This window comes from Carettochelys insculpta, chromosome 1, assembly GCF_033958435.1.
Source record: "Carettochelys insculpta isolate YL-2023 chromosome 1, ASM3395843v1, whole genome shotgun sequence".
In the NCBI taxonomy this organism is placed as follows: domain Eukaryota; kingdom Metazoa; phylum Chordata; order Testudines; family Carettochelyidae; genus Carettochelys; species Carettochelys insculpta.
Window position 1 is genome coordinate 51429436 of NC_134137.1, and position 25315 is coordinate 51454750.

The 25315-nt window shown below is 45.3% G+C and overlaps 1 protein-coding gene across 1 annotated transcript in view; it reads left to right on the forward strand.

The window, feature by feature from the left end:
- Positions 1–25315, forward strand: part of MTUS2 (microtubule associated scaffold protein 2) — a 495583-nt gene that overhangs the window by 443349 nt on the left and 26919 nt on the right. Inside the window, exons 8-9 of the mRNA XM_074985997.1 lie at positions 5209–5275; positions 20761–20975. Coding sequence (XP_074842098.1) covers positions 5209–5275; positions 20761–20975 — 282 coding nt within the window. The remainder of the gene's footprint in view (positions 1–5208; positions 5276–20760; positions 20976–25315) is intronic.

Sequence of the window (25315 nt, forward strand, 5' to 3'; positions counted from 1 at the left end):
TAAATAAGTCACAGTGTGACAATCCAATTGTTATTTTAAAATTATATATCTTCCAATAATGTTATTAATTGCTGTCTGAAAATCTATATTGTGGTTTCCTTTCTCATTTAACCAAGTGTACATAATGGCTAGATTGGTTTTGAGGTGGTCCACAAATGGTTTGGAGGGGGGCGATTGGGGGTCTGTGAATGGTTTGGGGAGTTTGTGGGGGTCTGCAAATGGTTTGCGGGGGTGATTGGGGGTCTGTACAAGTGAAAAGGCTGGGAACCACTCTTTTACATTGTTACAGCTCGGGGTGCAAAATATGATTGTTCCTTTGTCTTCTGTTGTGTGTTCTTTGTTGCTGTAAATATTAATGGAGGTGAATTAATTTGGTGATCTGTCATGTTAATTTTGATTCTTATACATTTGTTTTGGGAGCAGCCATTAGCTTTTGTTTGGGGGAGTTATGTAAAAGTAGTGATGCTTTTGACACTGGACCCAAATGAATCTCAGTATTGGAACAGATGGCACTGTATTTCCTTGCTGGATTCTGTTTGACTTTGCAGTCGTGTTTTATTTAACTGGTACTAGAATCCCTGATTTGCTGGCCCTATTTACCAGGACTGAAGTAGTGGTTCTGACTAGTGTTGTGTTGATGAAGATGAAGAGTGGCTTTTTCATTTCATATTAGTGTAATATTTACACTGGTCTCACAAATATCTACAGTCCAGACATATAAGGTAGCATTGACAAAACAAATTTATATAATAGAACAGGTCAGAGATTTGTGAGTTCACTGCACATTCATGATTATTATGATGATTAGCCAGTGCCATACCTATCTGCTCTGTCAGAGAATCCAAAGACGAATCTGCAACACCAGTTAAAGATTCTGAAATCAAAGACCATTTCTCAAGGGTGTTTATAAAGAATTAGAAAATTGAATGTGGGTGGTATCATTCAAGTGAAGAGAAAAGAACTTTTTCAAAGAGAGGTTATTTTAAAATTGGTCACTGAATTTAATCTACACATCTCTCAGCCCAGCAAACAGCAACACAAGATCCAGAAAGGCAGGCAGAAATCTGTGAGCAATAAATAAATTGGGCTGTCTTGACGGCACAGGGCTCTTGGGATGTTATGTGTGGTGGCACTGCAGTCTTTATATGGGTGAACCCAGTGTCTAGTTACTGCACATCCTCTATACTCACTGAGCATAGCACAATCAGAGAAAATAACAATTTATTGTTTTGGAGAGAGTAATCAATGTATCAGTCATCTCCAGCACTAGGAAAAGCCTTTCAATAGGAATAATGAGGACAAACAATACAAGTAGTTCTGAGGTAGAGTTTGATAAATTCATTAACAGGATTATATAACAGGGTTGCCTGTGATAGAAGGGGTCTGGACTCAAGACCCCATGAGGTCGCTTCCAGTCCTATGTCTTCTGTTCATAGCACTTTAGTAATAGGAGGGGTCTTTCAGTCTCAGGAAATTATGGATTTGTGTCCACGAGTTAGAGAATTTACTGAGTTGGTGTTATGGCTACCGTGAACATGGATGAAGAGAGCTGCTTGCGAGTTATAACCTCTGCGTTATCTGTTATGTTTCAAGCTCGTGTTTCAATCCTTTAGGCTTAGTCTTCTGTGAGCTTTTTTCTCCACTGCTAAGCTGGACTGCTTTTTCTAGTAACCCTGGAGACATTTGTTAAGTCTAGTTTCCAAAGGTTGCGATCTTCAGTGTGAGCTTTCTGTTTGTCCACATTCAAGTCCAGTTCTTTGAGGCTTAGGGATACCTGGAACACAGGGTTGCATCACTGGTGATCTTGGCTAATAGCCACTGATGGACCTATTCTCCCATTTGGTTTTAGGAAAAAGGGGCTTTCAAAGTCCGGGAGGGGGTCCTTTCAAAAGACCCCCCCCATGTCTACACGGGCAGCATGTGTTCCTAAAGCAGCACTTCTGAATCATGCATGGTTGTCATTATGCTAATAAGGCGCTGCATATTCATGTCAGCGCCTCACTAACATCTTCCGAACTCCCTCATTAACATGCCCCCTCTAAAAGGAGGGGGGCACGTGTAGACACAGCCTGAGAGCCAGGAGTAGTGGCTGTAAACAAACTTTATGGGACCATGGGATACTTGGCCACACCCATACATGACTAGAGAGATTCAACATGTAGTAAACAAGTAGGAATGCACCACGTTTCAGTAGAATGGAATACATTCTATTGTTGAGTCATAACTGTGTATTCTAAGTGAATGGAAAGGATGTTTTAATAGCCTCCTGATAGAAGAGAATTTACGATCAGTATGAAAGCAGCTGTGTTGATAGGGATTCAAGACAAACACTTAAGGCCTCAATCTCCTATGGCGTAAACTGCAATTAACAGCTGTAGAAATTTAGCAAGTAAATCTTATCATATCATTTGCATAGTATTTAGAACATTACTGTTTAAAAAATACCACATAGTCCAAGTCTGGTGCAGGACATAAGCCAGGTAGTCACATATCTGAGCGAGGTGTGGTGACTGTACTACTCACTGTGGAAGGGTTGGAATGTACTTGAGGGCAGCTCTGTAATACATTCTGATCAAAGGGACCTTCTAATTCTTGTTGATTGTTTGTATGGGGTATTTTGTGACATCACCTTCACATTTACAAAGAGTTTAAACAAGCTGATTTATTTATGTTGAGGCCATTCCACACGGCTGCGGTCAAGATAACAGAGACCTCTCCGGGGGTGTAAACATAAGCGATTCTCACTTTAAGGCCCCTCCATGTAGCCAGAGTGGTGTAAAGTGACCTGAATGGGAATAAGGTCCTGAATTTCTTAGGGACCGTGGCAATGAAAGGGGCTGCGAAGCCACTGCTGCCTGTAGTCAGCTCCCAAACAGAGGTGAAAGTAAGGCAGTGTGCCGCTCCCCGAAGAGCCACGTGGAGTGCTCCACCGCAGGAGGTGCCGCACGCTCCCAGTCAGGCTGCTGGGGCCTCTTGCAGGCTTCTGTGCCAAGCAGAAGGCAGGTGAAAGGGGCTGGCTGGGGGCACACCCCCCATCACTCCGGGACGGCCCATCCCCCCTCTCCAGCATAACTGAGGGAGGGCAGAGGGGAACAGAGGTTCCCCCCTCCCAGGTCCTATTGACACTGCTTGTTGCTTGGTCCTCCCCTTCTGTTCCTGTCCGGAGCGAGAGGGGAGCACGCTGTGCCTGCATTTCTCTCCCTCCTGGCGGGTGGGTGGAGGGGAGAGAAGAGAGAGTGACCCGTGCTGTGTGCTCCCCTCTCGCTCACCGACAGGCAAGCAACAAGCGGCATCAGGAGGAATCCTCCCGCACGCTCCCTAAAGGGGGCCATTGCCTCACATGCACACCTCCCACGCCCCACCCCCTTTCCCTGATCCCTGCATCCGCAGACACCCCACCCTTTGCCCTGAGCCGCTCCTCACACCCCCAACCCTGACTCCTGCACTCCTACATCCCCACCCCTCCAAGCCCTTTCCCCCACCTACACACACGCCAACCCCCTGCCCTGAGCCCCCCAAACTCCACCCTCACCCCTACATTTCTTGTAGGTGCTATCATATCACACAACCCAACCCCTACCCTGAGCCCCTGGGTGCGGGGGGTGGCAATACAACAGTACCTGAAAGAAATTAAAGCTACTGTCACCCCTACTCCCAACCCTAAAGTAGTGCATTTAAAAATATTTCTAGCTCTTGTTGAAGACTGAATGCTCTGTGTGTGCGTGTGTGTGTGTGTGTGTGTGCGTGCATATAGTTTCTACTCTAAAATATGGCCTACATTTTAGAAACCTATATAAATGTCTGCTACAGTTCATCCAGGAAAGCCTTCTACCACTCAAATGGTGTTGTGTCATGGAGACAAGTAGCAAGTACAAGAGGCTTGCTGAGACATGCCCATTGTGGAGGCAGCGTGGAAGCAGAATACGTGAGCGTGGGAAGTTTGTAGAGGGGAAGTGCTTGCTGTAGGCTAAAGAAATAACAACATGGATTGAAGGGGGATTCTTTTAATCAGTTTTTGTGCTGTATTTCTGCCTTTCACGTAAAAAATTGGTCTCTGGTTCTTAATTTTTTGTGTGAAATTAGTTGCTGGGCTTCAGCGAAATAGCAAACAGGCTGCAGAATCACCAGCTTTCTGCCTTATCTTTTATACTGCCCGCTGCTGAACTGGTTCTTGAAGTGCCTCGTCAGCCCTACATAGAGCTGACCAGTTTATTTGCTGGGATTCCTTTCCTTTGAATTTGCAGCTACCTTGCACGTTGCCTTGAGTATGATTTTTCTGTTGTCCTTTTTAAAGACTCTGGTTCTTTCCTTACTGGGGTCATAGTTATAGCAGCTTGATTTAATTTTTCTAATCACTGGTGACATTCCCAGCAGGATACATTCCTTTGTCTCCTCCCTAACGTATCACAGGATGCATTCCAATTTAAAAGTGGCTTTACGCTCATGCTGATAACGCTGTGCTCTCTCGTACTAAATCACTCTCCTGTGGTTTTCCCAGCAGCTTTCTCTTGTGATTCATTCAGCTCTCATGAAATACCTGCTGCCAAAATCCTTACTTTTTACTAATGACATCTTAGTATTGCCAATACAAATATGTTTTATATTCTTCTTGCTAAATATGTCTTAATTCTTTGTTATACATCAAACAATTCAGATGTGTCTTTTCTGAGGGGGACTTTTTTCTTTTGGTCTAATTAACATATAACATGTCCATACATAAAGCTAGAGATAGAGAACTGAAAGTCAGATTCTTGCTGGTATTGTATGTGTACTGTATGCATGCTATATACAGAATGATATAAATATATTAATATACACATGCATAATTATGAGCATGTGTATATTGCTGTATCTAGAGCTAGCTGTATTTCTATATGCAGGGACACAAACATATTTGTATGTTTTAATATCATTAATAACATTTTGCATATACTGTCCACACAAACTGAAACACTGATGTATGGCAACACAGATTTTGTGTGTGTAAATATACTAGTGTAGTGTATAATAAGTTTCCTTGGGTCTTCTATGAAACAGATTTTGTCAGCGCTGGCTTCCACAGTCAGTTTTAAAAGAGAATTAGTGCATAACAACTACAAAATACAGACCTGAAGAATTTCTCTAATCTGTCTTAGTAAATAAACATGTGAAAGTGATTATCTGGGATAAATTGAGGGACTAAACATATCCTTTCATTTTTTTTAACAGAATGAAAATGCCTTTGTGAAGGAAAAGGATCTGTCGGTCGAGCTTGCAAACATCAGGGATGAAGTTGGTAAGTAGGACATCAGATACTAACAATGTGAAAAATGTCCTTTCTTGCACGTAGCAAAAGCAGTTATTCTTTGTCATGTGGTACAGGGAAATCTCCCTAGCTGTAGTAGAGTATCTTCCTAAGTTCTGTGGTGAATTTTTGTGGCCTTGCAGGGGACAATAATTTTACCTCTGTCATTGTGGAGACAGGTTCATAATTGCACACACTGGAATTAATTATGCATTATATTTAATGTTCACAGACTGTGAGCTATAAATCTGTATCATGTGTTCTTAAACAGCATCTGTACATGCCACCCACCTCAGAAAGCCTTTGGATATGGCAGTGCACCGTTATATCGGAATTCAATACTTTGCTTGTGTGAGTTTACATGTACTGCACCTCATTTACGTACAAAAGAGTACTAAGGTCGTCGATCACAATGCAGAGGCAGAGGTGAGAACGTGCGGAGTGTGGAGTAGTTGGTTTAGTACAAAACCTGGAAATCTGATATCGCTGAGTATTTTCATCACTCATCTAGAGAGAGCGATGGACAAGATCGAGGAAGAGGTAGAAGGGATATCTGTGCACAGGGTAACAGGTTGATATAGTTATGATATAGTTATCATTGAGGAAGATGAGGAGAAGCTAGCAAAAATGGTGCAGGTGCTAAACAAGGAAGGGAAGTGCTATAGATTGATAATGAAAACTGATAAAACAAAAACAATGGTAATTGGAGATAAAGATATAGGAAGGGAGATCAGTGTAGATGGGGTTGAACCAGAGAATGTAGAGAAGTTCACATATCTGGGGAGCAACATAATGTATGATCTAGACTGTGAGAAGGAAATAGGGACTAGAGCAGTGAAAGCAAGAGCAAGTTTGAAGGTGATGGGCAAGATCTGGAATTGCAACAAAGCTGAGCATCTTGAAACCATGTGTATTCAGCAGCATGTTGTATGGATGTGAGACATGGGTGATAACAAAAGATTCAAAGACAAGAATATTGGCATTCAAGAAGATTTGTTAGAGAAAGATCATGAGAATAGGAGGGATGCAGAAGGTCAGAAACAAGAAATTATATAGGAAGATACAGCTGAAAGAGAACCGACTGCAGAAGGTTATACAACACAAGATACAGCTATTTGGCCATATTTGCAGAATGAACAACAAACGAAAAGTCAAGACCCTGGTATTCGGCATAAAGGATAGTTCGAATAGGAGACGCAAACCCCACAGAGAATAGGTAGATGATATTGTACATTGATACAGAGCTAGTCTATGAAAACTAAGCCACTCTGCACTGGACAGTGAAAGATGGAAGGACATAGTGAGAGAGGCATCAGACACCAACGGGTGCTGAGCCCATGGTTGATGATGTTGATGGTCAGAAACCAAAATCAGAATTCTAAAAAAATTAACACTTAGTAAATCAGCTATAATCTCTCTGTAGCTCAAAAGCAGGGACTAACTCAACTGGTGTCAATCATCCCGCTGATGCTATGTCTACCTACGCGAGCGCTTTTACCTTTTTCAGTTCTGTTCTAAAACCTGATAGGAAAAGCAGTGACCATTTGCACATTGCATCTCTCACAAGAGAAAACCAGGGCCCAGACCCCAGACTGAATCCTTTGGGACTTTAATCTTATCAGCGTAAATTGGTATGTTGTATTTAAAACAAAACAAAAATGGACGTGGAAAGTGGGGCTGATGTGCAGGGATGGCTGAATGTGTATCAGTGGAAGCCCGACTGCACAGCTTCCACGCTGCTCCTGCTTGAGGCCACAAAGAGAAACAGTTGCTAAAGAGCTACAATAAATGGGTTGCATGTGCAGGTTCCATTTTAAAATAGTTCATGAAGGGTTAATAAGTGCTCCATAAGTGTTTTATATAAATGGTTATAGAGGCCAATAGGTTAACCAAGTGCTTATACAGTCTTCCCCTGCCTTACGAGGGTCATTCATTCTAGAAAAACTCCTGTTAGGGTGAATTCTTGTAAGTCAAAAATGTAATTACCATTAATTCCAATGGGAAAAATTTTTATGCATTCCTGAGCCCCAAAATTTGCACCCATTTACGCTAAAACAACACCAAATCCCATTAAAATGAACACAATTACTTCGATAGTTAACATTAGTTATCATAACACAACCTAACAAGGCATTTTCCCTCCATTAATTACTTTATAATATGTCTGTTTAACCACAGAGACAGGGGAATGGAAATCGAAGAGCACCTGGGAGGGGGGCGCAAAGCCAGCTAGTTGCCCGCGGCTGCAGAAGTGGGGCCAGTGCAAGGGGGTGGGCAGGGCAGGGCAGAGCAGGGCACAGGGAGGCAGCCCGGCCTGATCGCAGCTTAGGTTAAGTGGGGAGAGGGCAGTGTCAGGGGCTGGCCATGCGGGGAGCTATGCAGGCACAGGAGGCTCCCAGTTGGCAAGGGGTGATGCCTCGCTCCTGTGGAGCTGTGCGGCAGAGAGGCCCCGCCAGCAGCGGCCGAGGCACTAAACGCAAAGGAACGCCACAGGTGGCAAGTGACGCCCGAGGCACAGCTGCGCAGGACGGGCAGCGGCGGCCCCCTAGCCACCTGGGGAGCGAGTGGCAGGGGCGAGGCTGGACTGGGCTGTGCACCCAGCAGCCACGTCTCGCTGGAGCACCTGGGAGCCCACGGCCGCTGGCTGGGCCAGGGCGCGCCGCTGCTGCAGAGCCTAGGCGGAGACCCAGACCAGCCACAGGTAAAGGCTGGGCCGGGGGCTCCGGGAAACCGCCACCGGGCGCTGCAGAGACACGCTCCAGGTGGAATGCAGCTGTGGGCAGCCGTTGCCTGGAGCCACAGCCTTTCACCTGCTGCAGGGCGTCCACATCCCGCTGAGGCGCATGAAATTGAAATCATCCTCGTAAATTCGAGGAAATGCCTCGTAAGACGAGGTAGGGGTTCTAAATCAAACTCCTCGTAAACTTGAATTCTCGTAACCCGAATGGGTGTATCTCAGGGTGCGACTGTACTGATGACTTGTAATCATCATAACCCCTCACTCCAAGATGCTGATGACGTATTAACCATTTATTATCCCCATATAAACAGAACCTTAATATGAAGTGTGACTGACTGTTAGCTTGATTGGGCTTGTGATTAAACCATGTCTCCACAGCCCCTGCCATCCCGTATCCCTCACCCTGCTTCCTTTTTAACTCTCACTCTGGAAAGCCAGAGAGCTGACATGCAAGGGCATGAGACACCCACCCACTACGGAAGATTTTTGCCTCAGGCTTTAATGTTATGTGTCTTATTCCATTTTTTTAAAACCCTTACACCAGAATCCTGTGATGCTTGTGCTGGAGCTCAATAACTCGGGATCCCTGCTGTGCCGCACAAAGAGTCTTACACCACCAAGGCCCGCTGCAGATGTCTGAATGTTCAGCCTCATAGTGCTTCGTTGCTCCATCCCCACAGAACGCTCCGGCAGGGGCTAAGATCACATAGACAGGATCACTTTTACCTCTGTTTTTCATCTCAGCTGTGTATTCCCCTTGTCCTTCCCCTCCCGAAGGAATTGCTCCAGTGCTTTTGCTTTTCGGGCACGGAACATTTGAAGGGCCCCTGCACTGGTTGGAAGACCCGTTCTCTGTTTTCAAGTTCTGTGTATCACCAGTGGTCTGGCTTTGATCCTGCCTGTCTTTGAGTCAGGAGAGTGTACAATGAGCACCAGCTTGTTGCACTCCAGTCTGTTTGTGAGCGCAGGCTATGTGTAGTCACAAGGAAGGAGAAGCACTGGCTTGGGTTAGATTCTGCTCCCAGTTACTTCATCTTTATGCCAGCGTAAATTCACTGAAGTCAACAGAGCTCCTACATTTAGGTCAGTGTTGCTGGGAGCCAGAGGTGTAATTTACTCTATACAATGTAGAGGTCACGCTGAAGCTCTCTCAGTAATACAGGATCGGGTTCCTCTTCGCTCCCTGCTCTGCTCCTCTCTGTTTACCTGGCACTTACATACACAATAATAGACACCTTTGCTGTGCAGGATCCAGCACCAGCCAAGGAGTGTAGGCAGGTGTTTTAGGTGCTTGTCTAGGGAAGTAAAATGTACCTGAAATGATCTGTGTGCTCCTAGGCACAGCTAGCGCCAGGAGCACCAGCTGCCTGCTGTCTCCAACCAAAGACCACTTGAGAGAGCATAACTGACCATCAACTTTCCCATTCAGAGACAGGAGAGATCCTGTGAAGCAGCCCAGTCCTTTCCTTGGTCACAGGAGGGATGCCTGAGAGGTGGCCACTGCTGGTCTGTGCTTCCCCTGGAGGCAGCATGGCTTTGAGGAGAGACTGAAATTGGGCCATGCCTCCCACCAGAGATAGCAGTTGTTTTGAGGGGAGGTGATTGGTGGCGTTGCAGCTCTGGAAGGGATGGGGAAGAGCAGGGACAGAGTGCAAATCAGCGGATTTGTGGTACTCCAAAAGTGGTCGGAAGGAGGGAGAGGAATCCGAAATGTGGGAGCCCAGCGTGCAAGAGGGGCACGGAAGAGGGAGCCAGGTGGGGATCTGAAGGCTGCAGGTTGCCCACTGCTGTCTGACACAGTCAGACAATTGTCTCTTAGCCCAGCAGGGTCTCCTATTCAAAGGATTTTCTTGGAGTTCTTCAGTCTTTATAAACGTTGACGTCTGCATCTTCTCCAGGCTGCGTTGAGGACATTGATTGTTCTCAGTGTTGATTGAGACAGTTCTGAGACCTGCCCTGCCTCAGGTGACAAGTGTCATTGAAATGATCCTACGTTTAACTTCTCTCTTAAACTCTTTCCCAAACAAACATTGCACAAGAACCATGACAATGAGCTACATCTTAGCTTACAGTTGACACTACATGTAGCCCTCTTCAGTGAAATACTGCAAGGGGAAGCTAGTCGGACACAGGTGTAATATGCCTGCCTGGCCCGGCCTGGCTGTGTCTATGCCATAGAAGGTTATTTCATTCTAGTATTTGTTGCTTGTTGTTTGTTTGTTTGTGCCTGTAAGCAAACAAAGGAATGGCTCATCATAGGCTACAGCCCATCTGAGGTTAAAATGACAGGTAAAAGTTCCAGGGCAGGGATTTGGAGAGTGCTCATAGTGCTGCCATTTTCTTCAGTGGAAGTTAGTAATAAGCCTCTTGTAAGCAATCAACTAAAATAAAACTCAGTCCTAATTTCAGAGCATTCCACATTGTGGTTTCAGATAAACTTTGTTTGGCAAATATAAACCTTACTACAAAAGTATCAACATTTATAAGACTGTTAAATCAGCCTTTAGAGAGAAGTGGGAAAGTACATCTCCACTCCTGGCACTCATGGGCCATGTCTACACTAAAAGTCATTCCAGAACCACTTATTCTGGAGTTATTATTCTGATATAAAATATTCTGGAATAACATGTCCACATTACAGGGAAGCCCTGGAGTAAGCAAAATTTATTCAGAAATAGTGCGTCCACACACAATACAGAGTATTTCAGATTAGAGCCCCCAGAAATACTCCAGAGAGGGCACCAGTGCAGGTACTTCCTGGAGCTTCTTTGTCAGGGGAGCTGCTCTGAATGGCGATCTCACTCCACCCCTGCCTTCCCCCTCCTCCCCAGAACATAAAAGGGGCACACTGGGCTTGTGCAGCCTTGTTCTTTGGTTGCCCGTGCAGATGCCACAGCATGAACAGCATGGAACCGGAGTGGCTGCAAACCACTGCTGGGCTCACGGACTTTGTGCTGCATCTCGTGGCGCACTTCCTCCAAGCCACCTACACGTTGCTCCAGTGAAACAATGACGAGGACCAGCCAGAACCTTCACCCAGGTGCTGGCCCTCCTGCTGCTGCACGATGCCCTCTGTCCCCTGCACACACTGAAGCACCACTTCTGGCGGTGTGATACCAGCTCCAAGTGGTGGGAACGTGTCATCCTGCAGAGATGGGCTGATCAGCAGTGACTGCAGAACTAGCACTTGCACTTTTCAGTTGGGAGGCCTCTGAAGCTAAACAAGGCCTTATCCTGTAAGGTACTGAATACCCTCAATGCCCCTTCAAATCCATGGGAGATGAGGCTGTTCCACATCACGTTGGAGGTGGCTTAAAAATTGATCTGCAACAACTGAAGTGTTAGATGAGGGGGACATGTAAATAGGTAGATATTTAGTTAAATAGGAAATACATCCTGAGGTAAAATCTAGATCATCTGAAGCAACAGGAGTTTAAAAGCATTGGACGTAAGACTGCTGTATATGTCTATGGGAAAAATCATGCAGTCTTTATTTCACAATAATCCCATCAAAGTCTGGAGCAGTTTAATCTGAATAAGGAATTGTCTGTTTACCTACAATGGTCAGTCAGAAATAAAGTTAAGGAAAAGAGAGCCCATACATAAGATAAAGATGTGTGGATCTTAATCCCTGAACAATGACTGTAGGGCCAGCCCTCTACAGATAAACTGAGAGAGACAAGGTGAGCGAGGTAATATCTTTTATCAGAGAGGTAGCTGTGTTAGTCTGTAGCTTCGAGAACAACAAGAAGTCTTGAGGCACCTTATAGACTAACAGATATTTTGGAGCATAAGCTTTCATGGGCAAAGACCCGCTTCATCAGATGCATGAGTGGGGAGTGGGGTTTCAGAAGGGTATTGAAAGTATTCAAAGTGTGGGGTCCCAGTAAGAGGGAGGGCCAAAGCTGACAAGGTCTATTCAGCAAGGTGGAAATGGCCCATTATCAATAGTAGGTATGAAAAGAGGAAAAAACAAGTCAGATCAGACAGGGGGATATGAGCCATTGTCAGAGTCTAATGGGGAGATATTAACACCCGGGGCAGAGAAGCTGCCTTTGTAAGCTGCAAGCCACTCCCAGTCTCTGTTTAATCCTTGGTTAATGGAGTCAAATTTGCAAATAAATTGCAGCTCAGAGATTTCGCTCTCCATTTGATTTTTGAAATTTCTTTGTTTTGTTGCATCAACGTCTGTTTGGCTGTGTCTACACATGCCCCAAACTTCGAAATGGCCACGCAAATGGCCATTTCGAAGTTTACTAATGAAGCGCTGAAATGCATATTCAGCGCTTCATTAGCATGCGGGCGGCCACAGCACTTCGAAATTGACGCGCCTCGCCACCGCGCGTCTCATCCAGATGGGGCTCCTTTTCGAAAGCTCATGGGAATAAGGGGACTTCGAAGTAGGCGGCATCCTTTCAAAAAGGAGCCCCGTCTGGACGAGACGCGCGGCGGCGAGGCGCGTCAATTTCGAAGTGCTGTGGCTGCCCGCATGCTAATGAAGCGCTGAATATGCATTTCAGCGCTTCATTAGTAATCTTCGAAATGGCCAAGCAAATGGCCATTTCGAAGTTTGGGGCCCGTGTAGATGTAGCCTTTGTGAGAGAGACAAGCTTTTGAGTCTCACAAAGCTCTTCTTCAGGTCAGGGAAGAAGTACTGAGAACTCACATGCAAACGCTAGGGCTACGTCTACACTACAGACGTCTTTCGAAAGAAGCCCTTCCAGAAGATCTCTTCCAAAAGAACTTCTTTCGAAAGAGTGCATCCACACAAAGAAGCGGATCAAAAGAGTGATCTGCTCTTTCAAAAGAGAGCGTTCACATGGCCTCCGCTCTTTCAAAAGAACAGGCCAGGAATTGAAAAATCAGGCCCCATGAGGGCTGCTCTTTTCGGGAGGGAGAAAAAAGCTTGTGGAGCACCTACACGTTTTCTTTCAAAAGAAGCTTTTGAAAGGGGGCACTCTTCCTGAAATGGGAGAGGAAGAGCAATTTTGAAAGGAGTGCCGCATTCTTTCAATTAACAGTGAGCTGGGGCCATTCTTTCAATTGTACAGTGAGCAGAGCCTGCAGGGAGTGGCAGCCAGGGGATGAGGATAGGGGCTGTCAGAGCCCAGCTCTAAGCCTGGGGGGCAGAGGCGGTGGCTGGGGGATGGGGCTATTGGAGCTGGTGCTGCCTGTGGCTGCTTAACATCCCATCCCTCGGCACATACAGCCTACGGCACTGCTAATTTAGGGTAGTCCGGCTTCTGATTGTGAGCGTGGACAGTCTGAGGGCATTATTTGAAGAGCAGGGGGTAGACTTCTCTCAGGAGGTAATCCCCGTTGAGTATGGGTTTGTATTTGCTTAATGTCACCTCATATGAGTTCCAGTGTGATGGAGTAGTTGGCCATCTTTGTTGTTACTTGTAGGATTTGTTACTTGCAGGATTTGGGGAGTTTGTGGCCGGGGGGGATGGGACACTTCATCTAGGAGCAGGTTCTCTCAGTATTTGGGTGACACCCAACCAACCTGGCTACAATAATACTGCAGCTGGATCAGCTACATGAGAGGTTACACTGGCATCAGCACCACAGTCTAGCAATCCCTTGACAATAAAAATGCATATGGCCAGCCAAGCTTGACCCTTGCTCAGTTTAGTTTTATGCGAGAGGTGTGGGAGTGACATTTTGTTGGTGACATTTAGCTTTTCTTTGCATTATGAACTGGATTGGAAATACATTTGGATTGTGTGTTTCATGCAGTAGTCCATAGGTCAGTCACAAAGGGAAATAACATCAGCTGAGTGCTAGGAAAGCTGTGGCAGTGATCTCAACCACTGTGATTTAACTTAGAACGGGTTGTCATCCCAGAAAATGTCATTTCATAGCAAAGTCCAATTCAGCTGGGTAAGCACTAGTGTAATATCCACAGGGAAGAAATTCCAGACTGAAATCCTTTGGATGGGAGGTGGGCTATGTTTTGTTACCATGTTAGTGACTTGCCATTTCCAGGAGCTGCTAAGTTTTTAAGTTCTGCCACATAAGGATTTGCTGCTTGTTAGAAGTAAACACAGCCTTGCTCTGACATTGTCCTTGTGCTGTTCCACCACATACATTGGGCTTTGTCCTCTTTGCCCGTGTCTGCACTAGCCAAAAACTTCGAAAGAGCCATGCAAATGTCCATTTCGAAGTTTACTAATGAAGCACTGAAATACATATTCAGCTCCTCATTAGAACGTGGGTGACCACAACACTTTGAAATTGATGTGGCTCGCCGCCGCACGGCTCATCCAGATGAGGCTCCTTTTCGAAAGGACCCTGGCTACTTCGAAGTCCCCTTATTCCTATGAGCAGATTTCGAAGTTTTTGGCTAGTGTAGACGTAGCCTTTCTGTGATGCTTTACTCTATATAATGAAGTGCACACATTTCCAAAAGTAGGCTAGGGCACTTGTTTTCATAGTGAAGACCTGACTATTAAATTTGGCTTAACAAACCAATTCAAAAGGAAGGCCATCTGGCTATAAATCGTTAGTTGTTATTGCCATCTTTTCGTTAAAAATACATAGGGCCGCATTAGGACTTTGATGCCACTTTAATGCTGCACCTGGGTCCCCAGGTCTTATTTTCAGCTAGAATTTTTCCTGGAGACTTCCAGGGAGCATCATGCAGCACCAGCTCTGCCACCCCCTCAGTAGGTGGCACATGTGTGCTGCCCTCCACACAAATGGCCATTTCGAAGTTTACTAATGAAGTGCTGAAATGCATATTCAGCACTTCATTAGCGTGCGGGCAGCTGCGGAGCTTCGAAATTGATGTGCTTTGCCGCCGCGCGGTGCGTCCAGACGGGGCTCCTTTTCGAAAGGACCCCGCCTACTTCGAAGTCCCCTTATTCCCATGAGCTGCAGAAGCTAACCAACAGAGTGATAGATCAGAGGACAATGTGAGGCCATATTGGCCATGTCTACATATGCCCCAAACTTCGAAATGGCCACGCAAATGGTCATTTCGAAGTTTACTAATGAAGCGCTGAAATGCATATTCAGTGCTTCATTAGCATGCGGGCGGCCGCGGCGCGTCAATTTCGAAGCGCCGCAGCCGCCCGCATGCTAATGAAGCGCTGAATATGCATTTCAGCGCTTCATTAGTAAACTTCAAAATGGCCATTTGCGTGGCCATTTCGAAGTTTGGGGCACGTGTAGACATGGCCAATATGGCCCCACATTGTCCTCTGATCTATCACTCTGTTGGTTAGCTTCTGCAGGAGCAGTTACAGAGGCCTGTGGCTGTGTTCCCCACTGCATTTGGAGACTGCAGAGGGAAACTCTGTGTCCTCTGCACTTTTCTCTTCATAATATGCCCCGAGTTCTAACCAAAGCACCAGATGGTCCCTTCTGGATAATGTGTCAGACGATTAAATGCTGGTCCAAATTATTTCCACTTAATGTTAACTAGAATTCTTTGTCATTGCGCAAAAAAGATGTGATATTGCTTAGATGCTTAGACAGTACAGAAATGTAAGACCGTAAGTAGGATTGTACATACATTAAATATGGAGTTTTGATCTGATAATGCTGTTGTATGCTCAAGAGGAGAGCCCAAAAAATCAAAAAAGCATAATTATGATCTCTGTTCTACTGTTCCTACTGCACAAGCAATATTTGGAAGTTATGGCTGTGGCTCTGCCAAAGGGCAGAATGGAACTCCTCAATTGAAATTCTCATCCCATCCGTTATGTTTAATCTATCTGCCTATCTAACCTAATCTACGTCTGTATCTATCTGAGAGGTCACACTCTCAGCTTGTGTAAATCAGCATAGCTCCACTGATTCCTACATCTGAGGAACATTATATTTTTTAATGTGCCATCTGCCACTGTGATCGTGAAGCTCTGGGATCATAGGTCTTTATTTCACATTGCTGCTGCATTTCTGTTGCATTTTCTTTGTTTCAGAAAAGCAGAAGCTCAGTATCACAATAGCAGTGACTCACTAGCTGACAGCAAGATCCATTATCGTTAGCAAAATTAGTGAGCTTTCTATTCAGACTTTTGCTCTCGTTTTGTATTTGCAGGATTTTGTTACCTTTCTAATGTGTTGGTGTATGGATTGTGTCTAAGTTATTTTCTTTTAGTTCAAAAAATGTCATTTCGTTGCCTAGTTCTGTGAGTTGTGCAATCTTATTAAAGAAGTTGTTGAAAGACAGGTTTCATTAGAGTTCTCATATGAAGCTTGAGTAGGTTTCAATTATAAAGAATACTGAGGTTGACGCTTGAGTTCATTGTACTTCAGCTCTTTGATAGTTTCATGCAGCAAGGGAAGCTAATACCAGATGTAGTTCTATATAGTCACGCAGCAACAACAACAACAAAAGAAGAGCATTTAAATTTGTAATGCTAAACCACACAGGAAAAGAAACTTCACAAATGCCCGTATAAGTTGCAGACCTTCTACTTCACGTACAGGGCATGTAATAGGACTTCAGACATTGGGAATCTTGATCTTGCAGTATTATTGGCTTTCCCTCTCCCCGTCGAGTGCAGAAGACGTGTGAACAGCAGAAACTCCATTTCAGTGCTCTCAGAACTATCAGACAGAGGGAAATATACTGGAGTAACCTCATCCATCTGCCCCCTCCAGTCCTATGAAACCTCATCTGTGGGAAAAAAAAAAAACATGGTCAAGGCCCTGGTTTTTGATAGGGGATGGGTGAGTGAAAATAGTGATGAAGGGGGATTAACTGCTGTGCGTGGCATCATTCCTGCAGGAAACCTGCTGGCAAATTCTTATGGAAGTTAATCTTCCTGAGATCATTAACATCTCCAGGTACCATTCCAAGCTGTCCGACCCCTCAAATGAGGTGTCAGAGCTTAGAGGCAGGTGGCAGACAGGGCAGGCTGGCTCCTGATCAGCAATCGTGCCTGGAAGAGGGGAGCCTAAAGAATAGCACAAAAGAGCAGATCACTACCGAGCTGCTTCAATGTCTTAGAACAGCCATGCATTTGGGCCCTACTGACTGCAACAGAAAGTTTCCCGAGGACTTCACCATGAGCTCAGTTACGCTGTGTAGAGGTGGACCTCCAGACCTCTCTGCAGTTGTCATCCCACCAGCAAGACTAGGCCTCAGGAATTTGGGAAGTATAAATACATATGTCTTTGGATCACTTTCCCTTTTCCATGATTTTTCTGCGAGAGGGAGTTAGGGGAGTTTGTGGATCCCTCATCACTGCAAGTTTTTAAGAACAAATTAGAGACAAACTATTGGGGGATGGTTTAGGTTTATTTGATTGTGCCTCATTGCAAGGGGCTTGACTGATGACTTCTCAGGGACGAGGGGATTTCTAGAATGCATAAACTAAACTAGTGCCTGTTGGTGGGATCTTCAATATTGGGCTGAATACGTTGGAAAGAGGTTTTCTCTTAAGATTACCAGTACTTTCTGCTGCCAAACATACTGGGATTCCTACAAAAAAGCCCTTTATCCTGATGTTTCAGTATTTATGCTTATGGTCCCAGCCACACCAAGCACTGCAGAGGTTTGTGGAAAAGGGGGAAGGGAAAGTCAAACCAGGTTAACTGAAATTTTCCAAACCTCAAACATGGTTTGGTTGGGAAGTTGAGCAAAGATCCTGGTCACGTCTTACTGTCTCCAACCCCCAAATTATACTGTGTTTGAGTTATTAATCTTTGTCCTAGTCCATTTAAAAGTGCCTCTGTAAAAATAAAAAATATCTGACACCATTGCTCTAACTAAGACTACATCTCTACTGCACACCACTTGTTTTGTCATGTAGAGTATGGACAGCTATACACCTCAGTGAAAATAAGAGTATGTCCACACTGCAAGTGAAAGGTTCTGACAGGGGGAGGCAGCTGGCCAAGGCTCAGTACTGAGAAAAGGCTCCGACACCTCCATGCAGTAGGTAAGGGCTCCAGCAGTTGTAGTGTAGACAGGGAGGCACAGTTTGAGTGAGTAGAGACACCTATAGGATATGTACCTGGCTATGCGCCCATGGCCTTCTGGCATGTCTTTATTCCACTCGTCTAAGCCATGCCTCCCAATCTACATTGCTGTTTATAGCCTGTGCTAGGCATGTTTGTACTCAGCAGACTGCTGAAAGGAGTGCACTGTGTTCTACCGTAATGAAACAGCACTAATGTAACACTTTAAAGACTAACAAAATGATTTATTCGGTGATAAGCTTTCATGGGACAGACCCACTATGACAGCTTCTGCATGAAGAACGAACTCAGAGTGATGTCAAAGCAAAAAAGAAGACAAGAGCATGAGCAATGATTAGAGGGAGAAACCAATGGCTTTGGGAAGTGGGGTGTTTTTGATGTAATACTGCTTGTAATTACTAGAACTGAGAGCACTGACTGCTGGGAGTCTGGAGGCACAGGAAACAGGAAGGAGGTGGGGGTGATTAGGTGGGGGCTTAGTCAGAGCTACAGAATGGTGATGCAACTTTGGAAAGAGGTTTCCCTTTTGTAAATAAAGCTCTGTTGAAGATTGTCAGTACCTTGCTTAGATGATAGAAGAGGAAGTAAGCTGAGTAACTGTGATTTGGCAATTATAGAGCAAGCATGTTTCTGAAACAATATGAGCCTTGTTCCCAGACAGTTACAACAACATCCACCATTGAATTTCAAGAAGGCAGAGTTCAGGAAAGTCAGGGAACTGGAAGGTAAGATCCCATGAGAAGCAAGTCTGAGGAGAAAAAAATTCAAGAGAGTTGACAGTTTTTCAAAGAGCCATTAGAGGCCCCAAAAGCAAGTTATTCTGCTGTTTAGGAAAGAGAGGAAGTAGGGCAAGAGACCATCCTGCCTTAACCAGGAGATCATCAGTGATCAAAAAATGAAAAAAAGTTCCTCCAGAAGTGGAAAATAGGTCAAATGACAAAGGATGACTGTACAAAGAACACAAGTATGCAGGGGCAAAACAAGGAAGGCCAAGACATAAAACAAGACCAAACTAAAACAGCAGCCCTGTAGTACTTTACAGACTGAAAATAATTTATTAGGTGATGAGCTTTTATGGGACAGACCCACTTCTTCAGACCTGGAAATTCCATATCTGAAGAAGTTTGTCCCGTGAAAGCTCATCACCTAATAAATTATTTTGTTAGTCTGTAAAGTGCTACAGGACTGCTGTTTTGTTTTGTGAAGACACAGACTAACACAGTTACCTCTCTGGCGCTAAGATCAAACAAGAGGCAAAAAGGGTAACCCGAAAACATTCTACAACTACATTAGAAAAGAGAGGAAGAACAAGGACAGGTAGGATCATTACTCAGTGGAGCAGAAGTGGGAGTAATAGCAGAAAATGTGGCAATGGCAGAGGTGCTTGATGACTTCTTTGCTTCGGTCTTCACCAAGAAGGTTGGTGGTAATTGGACATCTAGCATAGTGAATGCTAGTGAAAATGAGGGAGGATTAGAGCGGTTGTCTGCTGTGTCCTTCTCATTAAAGTTGCACTGCTATTCTTGCTCCCTGGGCCACTTCCCCATGGCCCTGCATCGTCTTTGCCCTTACCTCACAGCTTTGTCTCAAAGTCCCAGCGGCACCTTACCCAGGGTCCTGCCTTTCTTCCCACCAGGCAAGCCCTGGTATTCAGTACCCAACCCTGGGCCTCAGTCCCGTCTGTAATGAGCGCTTCACAGTGAGCTGTCCAGGGTACTGTTGCTCTCTGAGGCAGCCAGTCACACAGGCTTCACTCCTGAAGCTCCAAAGAGGAACTGCCTGGCTCTGGCCCAGTAGATTTCTTTATATTGGATTGCTGGGCACTGATTGTCTGCCCCTCACACTGCTCTTCCAGGGAGCTTGTAGGATTTCTCTACTGCTCTTTTCCTGGGGTTGGGTGTGGCAAGGCCACAAGCCACCAGCAGGAGGCTTTGGAGCTTAATCCACCCCATCACAAATGCACAACCCAATTAATACCAAAACAACTTTTAAAAGTGGGCATTTGTTTCTTCAAGGTCTTCTCTGTATGTGATTTGTTGCTGAACCAAGTCTGTGCTACTTAGTTTCTTTCTAGACTCTAGATTTCCCTGTAGATAGAATGCTTTTTAACTGTGTCTGAACCTAGAAGAATGGAAGTCCACTTCAATTAATTCTTGTAAGGCAAAGCATACAATAAAGAATCTGAAAACAGAAATACAGATTATGGTACTGGAAAACTAGGCTCGGATTCTAGATTCAGAGTAGCACCTCTGATGTTAGTGGAATTGCCTTCCCTAAGGCTTTGTTAAATCTGCGTTGTGAGCTGAAGTGTCTGTGTAAATCATTTCTGTGTCTACTGTAACTTTATCATTACTTGTTTAATGTACATGGTATTGGGGTGGCACACAGGAACCTCAATCAGGGACCAGGACCTGTCCACAAACTTGGTCCTTGCCTTGCAGAGCAAAGCTGTGCAAAGTGAGGCAGGCCCCCTTGGAGCGATGTGAAATTTTGTAAAGAGGGTGCAGCTGGGTCGCAGGCTCATCCATCTCATTAAAAACTTTGCAATATGTAACTGTTTCTATGTCTGTGTATTCCCAATGACATATGGATGAACAAGTTTTTACATTCTACAGACTTATTTTCTGACACATGCCGAAAGTGGGTTTTTTTTAACTCCATAGGAACATAACTGAAATTTCCTTTGGTTTGGATTACATTGGAGAAGGGGGACTGCTAATTACAGGGATGAAAAATGGGGCCTGATGTAAAAATGTTTGCTGACCCCAGCCTTACCAGTTGGGATTTCTTCTCTCCACAGCCCTCAACACAGCAAGATACGAGAAATTACAAAAAGAGAAGGAGGAGCTGGAGAGGAAGTTTGAGGAGGAGGTGAGGCAGCTTCATTGCCAACAGCAAGAAGAGCTGCATGACCTTGAGGCGAGGTTACAGTTACAGTACAGTAACAAAATGGAGCTCTTGCAAGAGGAACACAAACTTCAACTTGTGAGCCTCAAGTGTCAGCACCAGGAACAGGTCAGCTATAAGTTACTCATGTTCTTGGGGTAAATCAATGCAATTACAATGCAAGGATCAGCGGGGTAGCTGTAACAAGCTGATAACTAAAGCACATCCCATCTGCTCATAGGAATAAGGGGACTTCAAAGTAGGCGGCGTCCTTTCGAAAAGGAGCCCTGTCTGGACAAGCCGCATGGCGGCGAGCCACATCAATTTCGAAGTGCGCAGCTGCTGGCATGCTATTGAGGCGCTGACTATGTATTTCAGCACTTCATTAGTAAACTTCGAAATGGCCATTTGCATGGCCATTTTGAAGTTTTTGGCTAGTGTAGACACGGCCAGTATGTTAAACTTATTTTTAATAAGTTCACTGAATGGCCTTCATAACTCACACCGGGGCCTACGACTGCATTCACATGTAGGCCACAGTAGACCCAAACCTGATGCTATGCTCTGCAGTGGTCTATGGAAATGACTCCTTCCATTGACTTTTATCAATTTTTCACACTGTACACAATTAATATGTATCTTGTAGGTTAGTTTCTGAAGCAAAAGCCTGTGATTCAGAATTCCTGGGTGCTAGTTTTGGCTTTGCTGCTGAAATACCAAATGAACTTTGGCAAGTTACCTAACTTTTCTGGCCCTGATCCTTTTACCTAGTGTAGTTATTTGCAGTTGTTGTGGAGTGCAGGGTGTGTGTGTGTGTGTGTGTGTGTGTGGATATAAAGCACTAATCATATTGACCCTGACTTCACACAATGGTAAATGACTGACCATAATGGTGCAAGACATGGAGAATGTGACCCAATGTTTTTTGAGTTCACCTGTCTGAAATGGTTATGATATTATTCACCTCCTGTACCGAGTGTTTTGTAAACTGGTTTGAGATCCTAGCAAAAGAGTACAAGTACAAAGTGGGGAGATTAAGGGTTTATTTTGATCAAATGGTTTCTCATGGATGCTGCATGCTCCGTGTTATGTTGCTGTCTACTGTCCTGTCATCTGAATGGTAGGCAGAGAAGGAAAATGGTGGAAAGCCCACATCTATGACTTGCAACCCGGGGGGCTGCTAGAGTTGACAGAATAAGAATTGGTCAGGAGGGCGAAAATTGTCAAGATTTCAAAGCACTGGGTTGAAACTGAGACCTTCCAAAACTAGGGAGATAGTGAGAGAGCCACCCTAAAATAGATGTAGCCCGGTGGCTGGGGCTCTCTCCTATGACATGGGTGACACACGACAAGATCCAGCTCTGAATCCCAACTATCTCTAGCCAGGAGAACTGCATAGCCACAAGCTCTCCAATGTAGCTCAACACTGACAAGGGAGTTGCTGGCAAAAGGGAGCTTTTCCTCTGGGAATATGCACAGAGGCTGTGGCCACACTCGGCCAAAACTTTGAAATGGCCGTGCTGACAGCCAAATTGAAGGGTACTAATGAGGCGCTGAATTGAACGTTCAGTGCCTCATTAGCACTCACACTGCTTTTGGCGGTGGCACTTCGAAAGCACCGCTTTCGAACCCATGTGGCTCAGTGTGGCTACACGGGGGGTCCTTTTGTAAAGGACCCCGCAGATTTTGAAATCCCCTTATTCCTCTCAGGTGACAGATTATGACAGATTATAGTTAATGTCTTTATTAAGGAATGTTTCCTTCAGTCTCCTGCGTAAGGTTTGATTCCCATGTGACAGGGATGGGATGAGTTTTAAGCATTCTGCATTGCTAAATCCTTTTGTAGTTACTGGGCTTAAATCCTTCCTAGCTGTGCTTGCTTTACCCAGTGCTTCTGTTTGAGCATTCGTTTCCAAGTATGTGGTAGGAAGTGTTGTGAAAGTTTGTGTCAAATGGTCTTTGTGCTTTAAGCTATAGTATTTTCTTCTCTTCTGTCTTAATCTTTTCCCATCTATATTTAGCCATACTTCTTGTTGTTTTTACCTTTTTTATTTTGAGTCATTATGGGTGAAAGATGTCTTGTTCTAAAGTCTATGTATTATCAGAGATGACTGATTGTTAAGGAACTCACAGGTGAGGTTTTCAGTTGCTCAGCATGTAAGCTTTGGGTTTTGTTATCTTGTTGTTCACTTCGTTTAGGATTGCTATGGTATTTATTTATTTATTAGACAGCTTTTGGAGATATTGGCTGGATGGTGGTTTGCTCTTAATCTGATTGTAAAATAAGATGACTCAAGTCAGAAAGCTTATCCTGGTATTGGACTACAGGTTGAACCTCTCTAGTGCAGCAGCCACAGGACCTGACCAGTGCCAAATGAGAGAATTTGCCAGACCACGGGAGGTCAATATTGCCTAGCAGCATTACCAACCCTTCCACTGCTAACCGGGCTCTTAGAAGACATTTAGGTGTAAATTAGAGCTAAATAACAGCGCAGAACACTGAGAGCCAGGACTGGTGGCTGTAAGCAAACCTTATGGGACTGCAGGAAACTTAACCGGATGCTCACTTGTCATGGGTGCAGACAAATAAAATCATGCCAGACCACAGATGTTGCCAGACCTGAAACTGCTGGACCAGAGAGGTTCAACCTCCATTAGCATATTTATCTTGCTGTTTCCCAGTTGGTTATGGTTTAATCTTCCTGGGACACTATTGCCAGCTGAAGCAATGGAAGTAAGTCTGTCTGTCCCTTTGCCTGACGCTCCGCTTTGCTCCCTACTCTGGACCTTCTCCCTCCCAGAATCGCTAATACTACTTAAAGCCTCTAGCTCAGCTGTTTTGAAAACAGCCTTGTCATGTAGCGTCACTTCTTGAGTTTAACCCTTCTCAAGCCAGCAATCACTTATCCCTCCCCCTCCTCCTCCTAGTTCTGTGGGTTCTCGCGGGTGTATCTGGTGCTCTGTGTGAAGAAAGATTGCCATTGACTCTTCAAGCCTTATTTTCCCATACCTCTTGTTACAGTCTAGGTGCCCTCGAAAGGGTTCCCAGTGTTTCCCCCCTCCCCATTTGTGTTCCACTGTGTATTCTACCTGTCCCCAAACACAGTGGCACTCTCTCCCCATGAGCTGGGTGTGGTAAAGATGGGAGGGCAGTACAAGGAACAACTGCTCTCGGCATGGAAGAGTTCTCAGTGGGAAAGCTGCCTAGAGTTACTGCTTCATGTACAAGCTTTAGCTTCCTCATGCCAGGGCAGACAGCCTGGCTGGGCCCCTGAGCAAGGTGTGGGGGGCGGGGGTTGCCCCATGCCCCAGGAAGGGGTGGGGCCTCAGGCAGAAGGGGTAGGACTGGGACACCAGACCTCTTTCTCTAGGCCTCAGTGCTGCCTGGAGCATGTGTAACCCACACACCTGTGTGTGGTTAACTGTCCCGTGTAGTGGTATCTAGACTACTTCACATGCAGTGTTGTGCTCTGGCAGTGATTTAAAAGGCACGAGGCTGCAGCTGCCGCAGTAGCGGCAGTGATGACTAGGAGCTATTGGGCCCTGGGGCAACTGTCCTCTTTGTCCCTCTGTCCACCAGAAGGCTTGCTGCCTTATGTGTGTTTTCCGTCAGGTTAGGATGCAGGGGTGGGGTTTAGCCTGAAGGAGCTGTGCTGCCCGAGTGGGAGTTGAGGACTCTCCCCCCTCAGCATCCAAGAGGTCAAATTTTGTTGTCCTCATTAATCTTAATGATCCACTGGGTTTGTAGGCCTCTGCCCCTTCCCTCTCCTTCACCCCTAAACCTTCCTTCAAGAAGGGAAAGTCATCCAGGAAGTACAGGAGTATCAAACTGTGGCTGGCTTTTGCTGGCATTTTGGTAGAGTTGGTCAGAACATGCTCCACAAGATAGGTATTCATTGAGGTAGCATGTTTTGTCCAGATTGAACCAGCTCTTTCAAATGTCTTGATTTTGACTAAGGTTTTGAGTGGACGTTTTTGGGGGCAATGAATCTCTGGTCATTTCTGACGAAGGAGAGAGACCCCAGTGCAGAACCTGACCTTTTCAGTCTGAAAATGGACAGTCTGACACAAACACAAGAACATCGGAAAGGTTTTGATTTCATTCTGATGTGGAATGAGATGAAACTTTGGAACCTCAAAAGTCATTGCAAAATGGAATTGTCACTCTCCAGCCTGCTGTAGCTTTTGTCTGTGTGGGGGCTTCCTCCTGGGAGTGTGATACGTGGGCCAGTCGCAGTGCAGGAACAGAGGCTGACACTGCATATGTGTACACAGCAAAAGTAGTACTTGGTGTTTCTCAGTGTTTTTCTTGTGGGAAAAAAAAGAGGAACTGGTACAGGTTCTTGCCTCTGTCCCTACACCCCAGTTCCCATGGCTGTGGTTGCTTGGAGGGGCGGTGGGAGCTCTTGCCGTGTGGAGGAGGGGCTCTGGCCCCTAGCCCTATGGCAGCCTCACAGCCCCCATACTGC